The sequence below is a fragment of the Natator depressus genome, chromosome 18, assembly GCF_965152275.1.
Source record: "Natator depressus isolate rNatDep1 chromosome 18, rNatDep2.hap1, whole genome shotgun sequence".
Taxonomy (NCBI): domain Eukaryota; kingdom Metazoa; phylum Chordata; order Testudines; family Cheloniidae; genus Natator; species Natator depressus.
In genome coordinates this window covers 23,350,112-23,366,131 of record NC_134251.1, presented here as the reverse complement: position 1 = coordinate 23,366,131, position 16,020 = coordinate 23,350,112, and the positions used below count along the sequence as shown (strand labels likewise).

The 16,020-nt window shown below is 45.1% G+C and overlaps 1 protein-coding gene across 1 annotated transcript; it reads left to right on the top strand.

Annotated features, from left to right (window-relative positions):
* The first annotated feature begins 1,481 nt into the window (after positions 1 to 1,481).
* Positions 1,482 to 5,420, top strand: UTS2 (urotensin 2). Its single transcript, XM_074934038.1, is given in 5 exon segments — positions 1,482 to 1,574; positions 1,576 to 1,687; positions 3,730 to 3,846; positions 4,585 to 4,628; positions 5,304 to 5,420. Coding segments are annotated over 5 exon segments (483 nt in total).
* The last annotated feature ends 10,600 nt before the right edge of the window (positions 5,421 to 16,020 follow it).

Below are 16,020 nucleotides of genomic sequence, written 5' to 3'. Positions count from 1 at the left end.
AGCATGGTGTGGATGGCTTTCCAATCTACGATGTCACTTTTCTTGAGGTCACTGTTAGCTAGTACAGTGATGCAAAGGTAAATGAACGCTTATACTTCCTTAATATGTTTGCCTTCTAATATGATCTCTGTGCTGCTCAATATGTCTTTGCATCTTGGACAGATGACCTGTATCTCAAGCTGATGCAGATGTGATTGATCTGTTTTTTTTATTTTGTCATCTGGTGAATTCCAGTTACAGATAATTTTCAGATAACTCCAGAAGCTAAAGAATTTACAGTATGAAAGATCAACCTCATTAGTAAAGTCAAAAGGAAACAGAAAGTCCCACTATCAACTGATCAGATCTCACTTTGTTTTTCCCAAGAGTTGGAAGGCAGGAAAACTATGTTCAGGGACAGTGTGCCTGAACTGGGATGGCCATTTTTGTAGACCTGAATGTAAGCTCATGTTCTCAACCTCACCCAAACCAAAGGTTCACAGCATAAATATGTCAGTTTATGACATTAACATCTGTATACGGGTGTGTGTGAGATGCTTGAATGAACACCTGGCCCCTTCCCAGAGGAGTTCATAATCTAGAAGGAAAAGACAGGTGTGATTGCAAGGAGAGGTGACATGAGACAAGGTAGATGAATGGATGCAGGAACACCAAGAATAAAGTCACGAGGCACTTGTTTTGCATGGTACCCACAATGTTAGCTTTAAAAAGAAAAAAAGCTAGCCAGCTAGAGATTAGCATATTATCTAATACAAGATCAAGTAAATTTCTTTAGAGGAGGGGAACAGGTGATAGGTAAGCTAGAAAGGAGGTCAGTGCTGCTCACAGGCTACTAAAAGACCGACATTTAACACTTCCCAAACTAGTTTACATGTATTGAGCGAGTCTCCACCTAACCGTAAAGGAAGATCAAAGTCATACTCCTGCTGCCAAGGCAATTCTCTAGGGCAATATTGGAAAAGGCCTTTGCAAATGGAAAAAATAAACAGACATGAAATCTATGTGAAAAACACCAGCATCTTGAACTCAGCTCAGCTTTTCTTTGCAAATTAAAAAACTGGATGGAAGTTTTAATCTCCTCTCGTCTCACTCTTCTGGCACGAGAACCCCCAACACAACATGACAACTCATCCATCCAACTCACAAAAGGAAAAAAAAAACATATCAGATGCTCTGCGTCAAGCTTGCTAAGGCTCATAAATCAGCCATCTCACTGCCCTGGTCATTTCAACCAACGTCTGACCCTTTCGTTAACTCATGATTTATAACTGGAAGTTATTTTTTATGCCAGATTTATAAACTTTACTGTGCCTGGTTTGATATAATATCCACTTTGTACACCACGCAATGAGACAGTAAATTTATTGGCTATAAACTGTTACCTTGAAAAATGACATCAATGCAAAGTGGTTTCCATTTAGAATCAATGGGCAATAAATTCATTGCATTTTTTTTTTGTGGATGATGCTATTTATGAGGTCATGAGTGGCTATATAATAGGTGAAATTGGGAGGAGAAGCACCAGTCAGATAGCGGTTCTGTGCGACGGGGTCAACAAAGACGAATTATATTCACGCAGCAACAATGCATACGCTGGTATTCTGCTGTCTCTTTATTATCAGCCTCTCATGTCCTCTCTTGTCTCTCCCTATTATCGACTCCAGTGAGGTGTCCTATCAGCTCTCAGGTAAGACTTTTTTGCTTTTACTGGTCAGGAGCTTAGTAGGGCACTGGGCAGTAAGGCCGGATGAGTAACCGAGAAATTATTTCAGAAAGGACCTTTTCTCATCTGTGCTCTTCAGCTGTGGCAAAAAGCAGATGTTTCTTCATGATGCTAGAGGCGCAAATGGAATCAGTGGTTCAGTGTAAGTCCTCATAAAATGAAGAGGTTGGGTGCCCTAAATATCCCTTGCTATTGCCTTCAGATCCTGAGTGCAAGCTCTCTGAACCCTGCAACATGAAACGTGAGCTAGCTGACATTTGATTCTCTATTTAGAGTGGCCTGGCTGCATGGCCAGTTCTTCTGGCTGTACTTTAATACTTCTTATTCATTATTTTTAAAATTAAAAAATATCTAGAAGAAGTGGGAGAGGTACTGCAGAAATTAATGCAGTAACCACTCCCACCTTGGAGTCGAGGACAGTCCAATTTTGGCTTAAGTCAGCAGTGAAAATGAGTTTAGCAGTTTCACATTCAGTATCCTGGTAAATATTTGCTCACGTTAAGGAGACTTCATTCAGTTTACAAAGAGAAGAAGTTTCCGCTTGCGAAATCCAAGGTTTAGAAAAGTAGAGGTACAGTAGGTCAGGACTGAGGAAAAACGATATAGGGGTCCAAAAGTGGAATACAGAGGATATCATATAGTCAGGATTGAAGTGAATGAGCAGAACTCTGAACCAGGACTCAGGACTGGAAGATCAGGGAGTGCTGCAGGTCAGAAAGCTGTGCACGAAGAAGGTACCGTGCCTACCTGCCCTCTACTTAAGTAATTCATGTTCTTTTTTGGAGACACTGCTGCTATATTCGTTTACAAAGTCTGATAGACACCAAAGTGTTTTTCTAAATATTAGTAAGTCCAAAATTTAAACAAGTGTCTTTCCAAACCTTCTACTGTATAATTGCACACACTTTACAGCCAGCTGTCATTCAATCCAGACATCATTCACCGTATGATGAGATGGATGAGCTGGCAGTAACCATTAATATCAACTGCATTTGTTTGGAGGCATGCATTAAGCTTATTAAATCTTCTCTACTAATAAAAAGGCGCCCTCTAGAGAACAAAAAACAAAATCAGGAGTCTATATTCAATTATATATTTTTATCTCAAACCAAAGGTGTATGTCAGCATTGCTAGGGAGAGGCAAAGTATGTCTCAGCATATTGCACATGGAGGTAGCAGCTTGTCTTATGCAAAGACTCTTTTCTGAAACTTCCCAGTGTCCTCTGCAACTGTCCCTCTGCACAGTTACTAGGCAAACTACAGTATTCACTTATGGCCAAGGATTTTTTAAAAATCTTCCCCCCGGATATGTTGTTTTGATTAAAATGTTTTAAATTTCATTTAATTAAAATGAGGGGTTTGTGGGGAAATCAAAAGCAGGTAAGTGATACCTATGATCCATTATATTGTCTCTAAATCAGCCAGCTATTTCAGGGTGCTAAAAGACCCTGTATTCATGTAGGTTCTCCTGAAATTATATCACAAAGTTCTAGAAATCCCACCTTTCTTTCCTTTCAGACAGTCGGATCTTGTTCTGGTAGCCTGTCCAGTTCATCTGAGCAGTGAGCCACATGCTGCTCCATTTAATCATTTGGAAGGCTGCCACTTTCACATTGTGTTTCTTTTAGCATTGCAGACACTCTGAACAGCAGTAGTTTCTGTCCTTGGGGCTATAGGTACCCAGGGCCCCAAACCAATGGGTGGCCTACTGTGCCAAATTGGGTGGATCGGTTAGAGCAGTGAGAACAGAGTGACTGTATAGATGTAACATCAGGAAGGTGACTCAGGTACCCAAAGAGGCAATCACCACCTCTTTCACATTTATTAAACAAAGGTCAGTGATTAACTATTGGTGCCTTCTGACGTCTTCAGAGCATGGGGCCCAGAGGCCTGTTCAGGAGCCATCTGACTAAATGGATGTTACCCAAAAGGAAACAGGGTCCTGAGGCAGGTGTCATCCCATACAGACTCTGATGTCTTCTTTAAATGTCTTCTTCTACCAACAGCAGATGAAAATACAAGATTAAATGTGGAGCGATTGGACAGCTTGGGGAGAGCTTCTCTGCTTCAGACTCTGCCAAGGCTCCTGGGGGCACAAACTGAGGACAGTCCCAGCAAAGCAGGTAAAGCTCTCCCACGCAGTTTACACATAGAGATGTTCCAAGGTACAAAATGCCAAGGGTCCCTTCTGAAAATTCAGCTGCTTTGAGCAGCAAAAAATAAGAAACATCTTGCAATATGAATCTGCCTCAAGAGTGCACATTGTCAAAGCAGCTGAAGGTCACTGTCTGCAGAGAACCCAAACTCCACCAGCAGGAACATGTTAAGTCGGGGGAGGGGATGGAAGAATCAAAGAACCATCAGGTACAATCCCATTAAGAACTCATTAACAGTGAAAGGAAGTTGCAGCCCTCTAAGTTAGTGAGAGTCTGAAAAAAAATCTGTTGAACTTCATACTGCTGTTGAGTAGCTGATGATGACTAGGGGGCAAGGAACTCCTCTAGGCAAGACAGGAACTTGGTCTGGGAGTGGTTAACTGGGCCTTGCAAATGTCAATTTGTTGAACTGCACCAGCATTTTCAGAAAATGCAGAATCCACAGCCATAAATGCATGATACAATGACTTATGCGGGAGAGAGGGTCCTTAGAAGTAAGATTAAGTAAAGGGCTGCAGCCCCACTACCATAGACCCCTCAGGAATAATGTGCTATGACAAGGACTGACCCTACATCAGAAGGGACAGTTGGTATTTGATTCCTAACTTCCGTTTTACCTCTGTGGGTTATATTTTGGCAATCAGAAGTGACATGGGTAGTGTCTCCATTTCTAAATTAAGAAGCATTTCACACTTGTTTTTCCAGGTCTCAGCCCCAGCAGCTACAATCCAAGGGAAAATGTGAAAGAGGTAAGTGAATGACTAGCTATTGTCAAAATAAGAAACTGGACACCCACATTTTAGATTAAGGAGAAGTGGCTAATAAAAGACCCTTTAAAGATCCATTTAACTTAAAAATAGTTTAGATCAAAGTATGACCCATCTTTCTGGAGCAGAAAAAGGATGTTGGAAGATGACAGAAATCTGCTAATTTGCATAATTTTAAAAATATTTTCAAGGCTGTAGTAACACAGATTTGGCAGAAATTGAGAGCATTTCAGCATAATTTTAAAATTCCAGCCCTCTTCTGAAAAACTGCCTTCTAAATAAAAGGTTAGTTCCAGCCTCCACAGGCCTGGCTAAAGAGTGTATATGGATATCGGTGAGATTCAATAAGGATTCCAGGTATGTCACTTTTCCCACGGCAATGTGTACAACATTAGCACAATGATAATGGGCTAATTGATAATACAAAATCATTAATATATACCATATATTGATCCTTTAAAGATTAAGGCAGAGAATTTGATTAGCATTTTGGATCACAGATGCATATTGGGCTGGCTGTCTCTCTGAGGTAGTCAGAATATGGGGCCACAGGGCCCGGTCAGAGATCGCAGAGGGACTGCATCTCATTGTAAGCATTTTTCAGAGAATTAATCCGATTTCCCCCTCACTAACCTGCATAACGTTGCTTGATTTTAGGCTTTCTATGGAAGTCACCCTCAAATTGCTTTGCTGAGCCGCCTGCTGGCCAAGGACAGGAAACAGAATAAAAAACGTGGGAACCTCTCTGAGTGCTTCTGGAAATACTGTGTGTAACCTGGGGTGGTGGGGGTGGGAGGACAAACTCTTTCCTGAGCCTAGCTGCTTAATTTATAAAGATGTTAATAACTGTCCTTGAAACATGTACATAGATTTGCTTGTTTTAACATGAGGAGAATAAAGAAATGTGAAGCTGACTCTTAACTCTACATTCCATGCTGTTTGGAGATTAATAAATCGTCTATGTTTTGCAAATAACCTGTGAGCAATGAGTTATTTTCCTTCAGAGATTCCATCCCTCTTGGGTACTAAGTCATGGGGCAAAAAGGGGAAAACAGACAGATAGTGAAAGACCAGTCTGGGAAATTAGGAATTCTATAGGATTGTCTCTCTAAGTGGAGGGCTGGATGAACCAGCACTACGCCACACTAATTTGCACAGTCTTTCATACACATTGTATCTCCAAATGTGTTAATATAGTAACAGATCAGTAATAGAAAAGAGAGATAATAATGATATGGATCACCCCCAAGAGGAATCACCTGAGGGGAGCAGACTACCAGAAGTGGTGGGGATGGGAGAGAGCTGAGGAGAACTGATGAAAAGGTGGGGGAAATGGGAGCCTGACCTAATGCATATTAGAAAACAGAGCAATTTCTTACAGCAGGCAATTGCTTTGCCTTGCAGGCCTCTGCTTTCACTCACCCAGCACACACTCTAATCTCTGCCCAGCACACTAAGGATGTAAGGGGCATTCACTGGAGAGAAGTATTAGGATGGGGCCTGACATTTATGCAGCCTCATTTCAGTTCTGGCTCTGCTGGATTTTGTATAACACAATAGCTGACTTGCATAAGACCCAACCAACACCACTGGACAGCAGCCTCTCCCACCCCCCCTCACCCCCCTCTCTATTCTGCCGATTACAGAAGGGCTGGAGAGGCTGTGTCTGTGGACACAACCAGCCTTGGCAGTGGCAGGATTCACTGAATTACAAGGGTGGTTCTCCAACTGTCACAGCAGGGAAGACTGTTAGCAAAAGATCCTCTAGAGAACTGCTCCATGCGTTTGTCTTCTTATAATGCTTGTCACCTGTGTCAGGTGTTATATAGAGAAAAGTAGTGTTCAAACCCCAAGGTGAGAAGAAGTTACTCACCTTGTGCAATAACAATGGTTCTTTGCGATGTGTCTCTCGATGGGTGCTCCACTGTAGGTGTGCGTGCGTCTCTCCGCTGCTGATCAGAGAACTTTGGTAGCAGTGTCTGTTATGCCCACACATGCTCTCTCTCCTCATGCCCTGCCACAAGGCTAGCCAGAGCACACAGGCTAACCCCCCTCAGTTTCTTCTCTACTGCAGAGTCATTGACAAGAATCTGGAAGTAAAGGGGAGGAGGGTGGGTTGTGGAACACTCATGGGGGAAACATCTTAAAAAAACCATTGTTACTGCACAAGGTGATTAACAACGACTACTTCTTCAAGTAGTGTCCTCATGGGTGCTCCATTGTGTGACTCCCAAGCAGTAACCCTAGAGGAGGAGATAGGAAGGTGAAATGGATGGAATATCCATTGTGAACAACTTCCAGGACTCATCGTTCTGACGTTATGCATTCCCAGGTGTTGCGGAACTTTGCAAGGCAGTAGCCAAATGCATAGGAAGAGGTGGTCAGCTATAGTGGTTGGGGGGAGTGGTCTGTCGATGCTTCAAATACGTCAGAATTGGTGCTTGGAGATGGGCCAGATGGTTTTTGCCTAGGAAATTTAGATTTCTTCCTCTGAGGTTTACAATAGTGCTGTGTAAGGTGATAGGAGGTGAGTGGTTTGTGTTGGGGCTGCAGACCAAATTTTCTCTTTTGTCCAGGTGTATAGATCCCAACGAGTGGCAAGCAGCCCGAGAGTCTTTTAGGATCTGAAGAGAGGCATCCATCTTCACTACAAAAGCTTGGTGCCTTCAAAGGGAAGGTCTTCGACAGTCAACTGCACCTCTTTAGGGAAGCCTCAAAGGTGTAACCATCATGCACATTGCATAACCATCCCTGTGGAGATGGACCAGGCCACTGTGTCAGCTGCATTTAGGGAAGACTGTAGCGCTGTCTTGGCTAATAGCTGTCCCTCCTGGATGATTTGAACTGTCCATGCTGTGACGTGGGAAGCTGAGCACTAAAGTTTCTAAGTTTCGAATAGTTGACAGAGTCATATTTCAGAGTTAAGGGTTTGATAGTTAGTGATTCGAAACTGTAGCATACCCGAAGAATAGGCTTTCCAACCAAATAGGTCCAAATGTTTCCAATCTGTCATAGGGAGTGAACCTCATTTGGCGTTGATGGCCCCAAAGCTCCTAGCTCTCCATTGCCCTGCATATAAAATGTGAACAGCCACTGCTCCCATCTCCCACCAGAGCTCATTTCACATCTGCTCCTCAGGCTTATGACACACATCTCAATAGATCTTTGGGCTTTTCCTTTCATAATAATTGCTGTGCCTCAGTCCAGGCTACCGTCTGCCTGAAATGACTTTCACAAAGTTATCTTGTCCATCTATCCTCTACCCTTGCCTCATTTAATTCACTCCCTTGGGAGCACTGTGTTCAAAAACCACATTAAAATAACTCTTGGGGCTAATAAAACATGTCCCTGCCTCCCTCCAGATCACTATATTTATGTATTAAGAAAAGGAAGACTTGTGGCACCTTAGAGACTAACTAATTTATTTGAGCATAAGCTTTCGTGCGCTACAGCTCACTTCATCGGATGCATGAAGCATTTATGTATTGTATCCTTCCCCTTCATCTCACTAAGCTCTTTGGGAAGATTCTGGCTCTGGTCTGGAGAGTGCCTAACATTTCGGTAGATCTGCAATACAAACAATAAATAATCCTATTGATGTGCTGCACAGGGCTGCATTTCCGCAGCCCTCCTGGGCAGAGTTTGTGAAGTGCCCTGAAGTGAACCTTGAGGATGAAAAGTGCTATATAATCTTATTAGTAAACAGGACGAGCACTGCAGACCTCAGGCCCTTCCTTAAGGCAGGAATTATCCCACAGAAAAACCCCACTGGAGCTCTGCTATGGTTTCTCCTGTAGTATCCAAACTGAGCCCACTAGGATGAAAGTTAGCTTTGACCTTCAGCACCTTGATACTGCAGATTCAATATGCAGGTTTTGTGCATTAAGGCATGTCTTGACACCTGCCATTGAATTAGGAAGAAGGGGCCACTGTTCAGAACACTTAGGACCAAACTATGGTAGTGTCCCAGAGACATATCTTGTTCCATTACAGCCAGTGAGGTTTCTTGTACAATTTATTTGCATGTTAGTACCCAGAATGCTTTTTGCAGCTGAAAGCTATTTCTTGGCAGTGCTTGTGTCTAACTGTGTCTTCAGAGCACAAAGTCTGAGTTGCTTTTGGGTGTGTGCACTGTGGGATCTGCCTGTGAGTCACATGAGCTCTGTAAGTCCCATGGAAAGATTTCAGGGAGCCCTGCCTTCTTTAGTAGATGCTTCGTATAAAAGGCACAAATAGAACTCCAGTAAATCTTGAGTTAAAGCTACAGCTAGCAGGGATATATGTTACATTGATTTCATTGATGTACATCATAAATCTCTGACTAGGTTGCTTAAAATGCAGCCTACAGGTCAAACAAATCTTGTTCACTTTTCATGACGCTTAAGACAGATGGAACCAGCTACAGCAATGAAGAATGTACTTACAAATGTTGAGCAGCTGGATGTACAATGCAGCCATCTTAAATCTTTTGGACAGAGTAGAAATTAGTCTATCTGACAGAGTTTGGCAAAACAGAGTTCATTCATGAAACCTCGCATTTCCTGCCACTTCATAAGTCAAATATTGTGTCCTTCAAAGGATGCAGGATAAGCGAAGTGACAGGATTTTAAAGCTTGTGATATTGGCACAAATATCCAGTGCTTCACTCAGGGCCCTGGCCCCTGCAGTAGGAAATTATATCCTTCCCTATTCAGTTCTGTAGACCAGTCCTGCCCTTGAGGATTTCCCCACAGCACAGATTATTAGGATAGGAATTAAAAGCCTCATGGCTGTATTCCATCAATTGCCTGCCAAAGCAATAGGAGAGAGTTTCAGCTGTGAGCTGGAGCATGGAACTACTGGAGAGAGGCTGCTGTCGAAAGGCGTATAGTGTTGTCAGATTGATAATAAAGAAGTTGCAGCAATTCACCAGCAAATACAAACCTATAGTATCATACTGTGTATCTTCCAAGCTTGGTCACCATTAATAACTAATCATTAATAATTTGTCAATAATCAACCAATTGATTGATAACCAATCATTTATACAAATTATAACCGACTATATGTTGCGTGAGGGGTTCTCTCGACTCTGGATTAGTTTAACAACAACAAACCTTGGAGAAGTAAGTTTTGGTTGGATTTACTGATTAACAGTTAAAAGAAAAGAAGTACTTGTGGCACCTTAGGGTATGTCTACACTACAAAATTAGGTCAAATTTATAGAAGTCGGTTTTTTAGATATCGTTTTTATATATTCGATTGTGTGTGTCCCCACAGAAAATGCTCTAAGTGCATTAACTCGGCGTAGTGCTTCCACCATACCGAGGCAAGCGTCGACTTCCGGAGTGTTGCACTGTGGGTAGCTATCCCACAGTTCCCGCAGTCTCCACTGCCCATTGGAATTCTGGGTTGAGATCCCAGTGCCTGATGGGGTAAAAAACATTGTCTCGGGTGGTTCTGTGTACATATAATCAGGCCCTCCCGCCCGCTGTGAAAGCAATGGCAGACAATCGTTTCGTGCCTTTTTTCCTGAGTTACCTGTGAGACGCCATACCATGGTAAGCATGGAGCCCGCTCAGCTCACGGTCACCGTATGTCTGCTGGGTGCTCGCAGACGTGGTACTGCATTACTACACAGCAGCAGCAACCCATTGCCTTGTGGCAGCAGATGGTGCAATAGGACTGGTAGCCATCATTGTCGTGTCCGAGGTGCTCCTGGTCGCCTCTGTAAGGTCGATCAGGAGTGCCTGGGCAGACACGGGCGCAGGGACTAAATTAGGAGTGACTCGACCAGGTCATTCTCTTTAGTCCTGCAGTCAGTCCTATTGAACCATCTTTTGGTGAGCAGGCAGGTGATTTGGATGGCTAGCAGTCCTATTGCACCATCTTCTGCCGAGCAGCCATGAGATGTAGATGGCTTGCAGTCCTGCACTGTCTGCTGCCAGCCAAAGATGTAAAAGATAGATGGAGCGGATCAAAACAAGAAATAGAAAAGAAATAAACTAGATTTGATTTGTACTCATTTGCTTCCCCTCCCCCCCCCACCTAGGGGACTCATTCCTCTAGGTCACACTGCAGTCACTCACAGAGAAGGTGCAGCGAGGTAAATCTAGCCATGTATCAATCAGAGGCCAGACAAACCTGCTTGTTCCAATAAGAACAATTACTTAGGTGCACCATTTCTTATTGGAACCCTCCGTGAAGTCCTGCCTGAAATACTCCTTGATGTAAAGCCACCCCCTTTGTTGATTTTAATTCCCTGTAAGCCATGTCGTCAGTTGCCCCTCTCTCCGTCAGAGCAAAGGCAGACAATCGTTCTGCGCCATTTTTCTGTGTGGACGCCATACCACAGCAAGCATGGAGGCCACTCAGCTCACTTTGGCAATTAGGAGCACATTAAACACCACGTGCATTATATGCAGCACCAGAACCTGGCAGAGCGATACCGGGCGAGTAGGCGACGTCAGCGCGGTGACGTGAGTGATGAGGACATGGACACAGACTTCTCTCAAAGCATGGGCCCTGCCAATGCAGGCATCATGGTGCTAATGGGGCAGGTTCATGCGGTGGAACGTTGATTCTGGGCTCGGGAAACAAGCACAGACTGCTGGGACCGCATAGTGTTGCAGGTCTGGGACGATTCCCAGTGGCTGCGAAACTTTCGCATGCGTAAGGGCATTTTCATGGAACTTTGTGACTTGCTTTCCCCTGCCCTAAAGTGCATGAATACCAAGATGAGAGCAGCCCTCACAGTTGAGAAGCGAGTGGCAATAGCCCTGTGGAAGCTTGCAACGCCAGACAGCTACCGGTCAGCTGGGAATCAATTTGGAGTGGGCAAATCTACTGTGGGGGCTGCTGTGATGCAAGTAGCCCACGCAATCAAAGATCTGCTGATATCAAGGGTAGTGAGTCTGGGAAATGTGCAGGTCATAGTGGATGGCTTTGCTGCAATGGGATTCCCTAACTGAAGTGGGGCCATAGACGGAATCCATATCCCTATCTTGGCACCGGAGCACCAAGCCGGCGAGTACATAAACCGCAAGGGGTACTTTTCAATAGTGCTGCAAGCTCTGGTGGATCACAAGGGATGTTTCACCAACATCAACGTGGGATGGCCGGGAAAGGTACACGACGCTTGCGTCTTCAGGAACTCTGGTCTGTTTCAAAAGCTGCAGGAAGGGACTTTATTTCCAGACCAGAAAATAACCGTTGGGGATGTTGAAATGCCTATAGTTATCCTTGGGGACCCAGCCTACCCCCTTCTTGCCATGGCTCATGAAGCCGTACACAGGCAGCCTGGACAGTAGTCAGGAGCTGTTCAACTACAAGTTGAGCAAGTGCAGAATGGTGGTAGAATGTGCATTTGGACGTTTAAAGGCGCGCTGGCGCAGTTTACTGACTCAGTTAGACCTCAGCAAAACCAATATTCCCACTGTTATTACTGCTTGCTGTGCGCTCCACAATATCTGTGAGAGCAGGGGGGAGACGTTTATGGCAGGGTGGGAGGTTGAGGCAAATCGCCTGGCTGCTGGTTATGCGCAGCCAGACACCAGGGCGGTTAGAAGAGCACAGGAGGGCGCAGTGTGCATCAGGAGAAGCTTTGAAAACCAGTTTCATGACTGGACAGGCTACGGTGTGAAAGTTCTGTTTGTTTCTCCTTGATGAATCATAGAATATCAGGGTTGGAAGGGACCTCAGGAGGTCATCTAGTCCAACCTCCTGCTCAAAGCAGGACCAATCCCCAATTAAATCATCCCAGCCAGGGCTTTGTCAAGCCTGACCTTAAAAACTTCTAAGGAAGGAGATTCTACCACCTCCCTAGGTAACGCATTCCAGTGTTTCACCACCCTCCTAGTGAAAAAGTTTTTCCTAATATCCAACCGAAATCTCCCCAACTGCAACTTGAGACCATTACTCCTTGTCCTGTCATCTTCTACCACTGAGAATAGTCTAGAACCATCCTCTTTGGAACCACCTCTCAGGTAGTTGAAAGCAGCTATCAAATTCCCCCTCATTCTTCTCTTCTGCAGACTAAACAATCCCAGTTCCCTCAGCCTCTCCTCATAAGTCATGTGTTCCAGACCCCTAATCATTTTTGTTGCCCTTCGCTGGACTCTCCCCAATTTATCCACATCCTTCTTGTAGCGTGGGGCCCAAAACTGGACACAGTACTCCAGATGAGGCCTCACCAATGTCGAATAGAGGGGAACGATCACGTCCCTCGATCTGCTCGCTATGCCCCTACTTATACATCCCAAAATGCCATTGGCCTTCTTGGCAACAAGGGCACACTGCTGACTCATATCCAGCTTCTCGTCCACTGTAACCCCTAGGTCCTTTTCCGCAGAACTGCTGCCTTGCCATTCGGTCCCTAGTCTGTAGCTGTGCATTGGGTTCTTCCGTCCTAAGTGCAGGACCCTGCATTTATCCTTATTGAACCTCATCAGGTTTCTTTTGGCCCAATCCTCCAATTTGTCCAGGTCCCTCTGTATCCTATCTCTGCCCCTCCAATGTATCTACCACTCCTCCCAGTTTAGTATCATCCGCAAATTTGCTAAGAGTGCAATCCATACCATCCTCCAGATCATTTAAACCCCCCTCCCCTTGGTTCACTCTACTTCCCTGTAAGCTAACCACCCTCCCCTCCTCCCTTCGATCACCGCTTGCAGAGGCAATAAAGTCATTGTTGCTTCACATTCATGCATTCTTTATTCATTCATCACATAAATAGGTGGATGACTACCAAGGTAGCCCAGGAGGGGTGGTGGTGGAGGGAAGGACAAGGCCACACAGCACTTTAAAAGTTTAAAACTTATTGAATGCCAGCCTTCTGTTTTTTGGGCAATCCTCTGGGGTGGAGTGGCTGGGTGGCCGGAGGCCCCACCACCGCGTTCTTGGGCATCTGGGTGAGGAGGCTATGGAACTTGGGGAGGAGGGTGGTTGGTTACACAGGGGCTGTAGCGGCAGTCTGTGCTCCAGCTGCCTTTGCTGCAGCTCAGCCATACACTGGAGCATATTGGTTTGATCCTCCAGCAGCCTCAGCATTGAATCCTGCCTCCTCATCACGCTGCCACCATATTTGAGCTTCAGCCCTGTCTTCAGCCCACTACTTACTCTCTTCAGCCCGCCACCTCTCCTCCCGGTCATTTTGTGCTTTCCTGCACTCTGACATTGTCTGCCTCCACGCATTCGTCTGTGCTCTGTCAGTGTGGGAGGACAGCATGAGCTCAGAGAACATTTAATCACAAGTGCGTTTTTTTAAATACCACTGTCCCTTTTTTTTTTTTCTCCATCAGCTGCATGTGTTTCAATGATCACAGGATCTTCTCCTTTCCAGAGGCTAGTGAAGATTAGAAAGAGAAAAAGACATTTTATAGAACAATGGGTACACTCTTTCATGGTAAACCTTGCTGTTAACATTACATACATAGCACATGTGCTTTCGTTACAAGGTCGCATTTTCCCTCCCCCCCCGGCGTGGCTAGCCCCTCCCTCCGCCCCATGACTAACAGCGGGGAACATTTCTGTTCAGCCACAGGCAAACAGCCCAGCAGGAACGGGCTCCTCTGAGTGTCCCCTGAAGAAAAGCACCCTATTTCAACCAGGTGACCATGAATGATATCACTCTCCTGAGGATAACACAGAGAGATAAAGAATGGATGTTGTTTGAATGCCAGCAAACATACACTGCAATTTTGTTGTACAATGATTCCTGAGTACGTGCTACTGGCCTGGAGTGGTAAAGTGTCCTACCATGGAGGACGCAATAAGGCTGCCCTCCCCTGAAACCTTTTGCAAAGGCTTTGGGAGTACATCCACGAGAGCCGCGAATGCCAGGGCAAATTAATCATTACACATGCTTGCTTTTAAACTATGTATAGTATTTAAAAGGTACACTCACCAGAGGTCCCTTCTCCGCCTGCCGGGTCCGGGAGGCAGCCTTGGGTGGGTTCGGGGAGTACTGGCTCCAGGTCCAGGGTGAGAAACAGTTCCTGGCTGTCGGGAAAACCGGTTTCTCCAATTGCTTGCTGTGAGCTATCTTCCTCATCCCCAAAACCTGCCTCCGTGTTGCCTCCATCTCCATTGGAGGAGTCAAACAACACGGCTGGGATAGTGGTGGCTGAACCCCCTAAAATGGCATGCAGCTCATCATAGAAGAGGCATGCTTGGGGCTCTGACCCGGAGCGGCCGTTTGCCTCTCTGGTTTTCTGGTAGTCTTGCCTCAGCTCCTTAAGTTTCACGTGGCACTGCTTCGGGTCCCTGTTATGGCCTCTGTCCTTCATGCCCTGCGAGCTTTTGACAAACGTTTTGGCATTTTGAAAACTAGAACGGAGGAGTTCTGATAGCACGGATTCCTCTCCCCATACAGGGATCAGATCCCGTACCTCTCGTTCAGTCCGTGCTGGAGCTCTTTTGCAATTCTGGGACTCCATCATGCTCACCTCTGCTGATGAGCTCTGCATGGTCACCTGCAGCTTGCCACGCTGGCCAAACAGGAAACTGAAATTCAAAAGTTAGCGGGCCTTTTCCTGTCTACCTGGCCAGTGCATCTGAGTTGAGAGTGCTGTCCAGAGTGGTCACAATGGAGCACTCTGGGATAGCTCCTGGAGGCCAATACCGTCTAATTGTGTCCACAGTACCACAAATTCGACCCGGCAAGGCCGATTCAAGCGCTAATCCACTTGTCAGGGGTGGAGTAAGGAAATCGATTTTAAGAGCCCTTTAAGTAGAAAAAAAGGGCTTCATCATGTGGATGGCTGCAGGTTTACATCGATTTAACGCTGCTAAATTTGACCTAAACTCCTAGTGTAGACCAGGGCTTAGAGACTAACAAATTTATTTGAGCATAAGCTTTTGTGAGCTACAGCTCACTTCATCAGATGCATTCAGTGCGGAGATTTATATACATAGAGAACATGAAACAATGGGTGTTACCATACACACCGTAACAAGAGAGTGATCGCTTAAAGTGAGCTATTACCAGCAGGAGAGCGGGGGGTGGGGGGAACCTTTTGTAGTGATAATCAAGGTGGGCCATTTCCAGCAGTTGACAAGAACTTCTGAGGAACAGTGGGGGGTGGAGGGGGGGAATGAACATGGGAAAATAGTTTTACCTCGTGTAATGACCCATCCACTCCCAGGCTCTATTCAAGCCTAAGTTAATTGTATCCAGTTTGCAAATTAATTCCAATTCAGCAGTCTCTCATTGGAGTCTGTTTTTGAAGTTTTGTTGTTGAAGAATTGCAACTTTTAGGTCTGTAATCGAGTGACCAAAGAGATTGAAGTGTTCTCCAACTGATTTTTGAATGTTATAATTCTTGACGTCTGATTTGCGTCCATTAATTTTTTTACGTAGAGACTGTCCAGTTTGACCAATGTACATGGCAGAGGG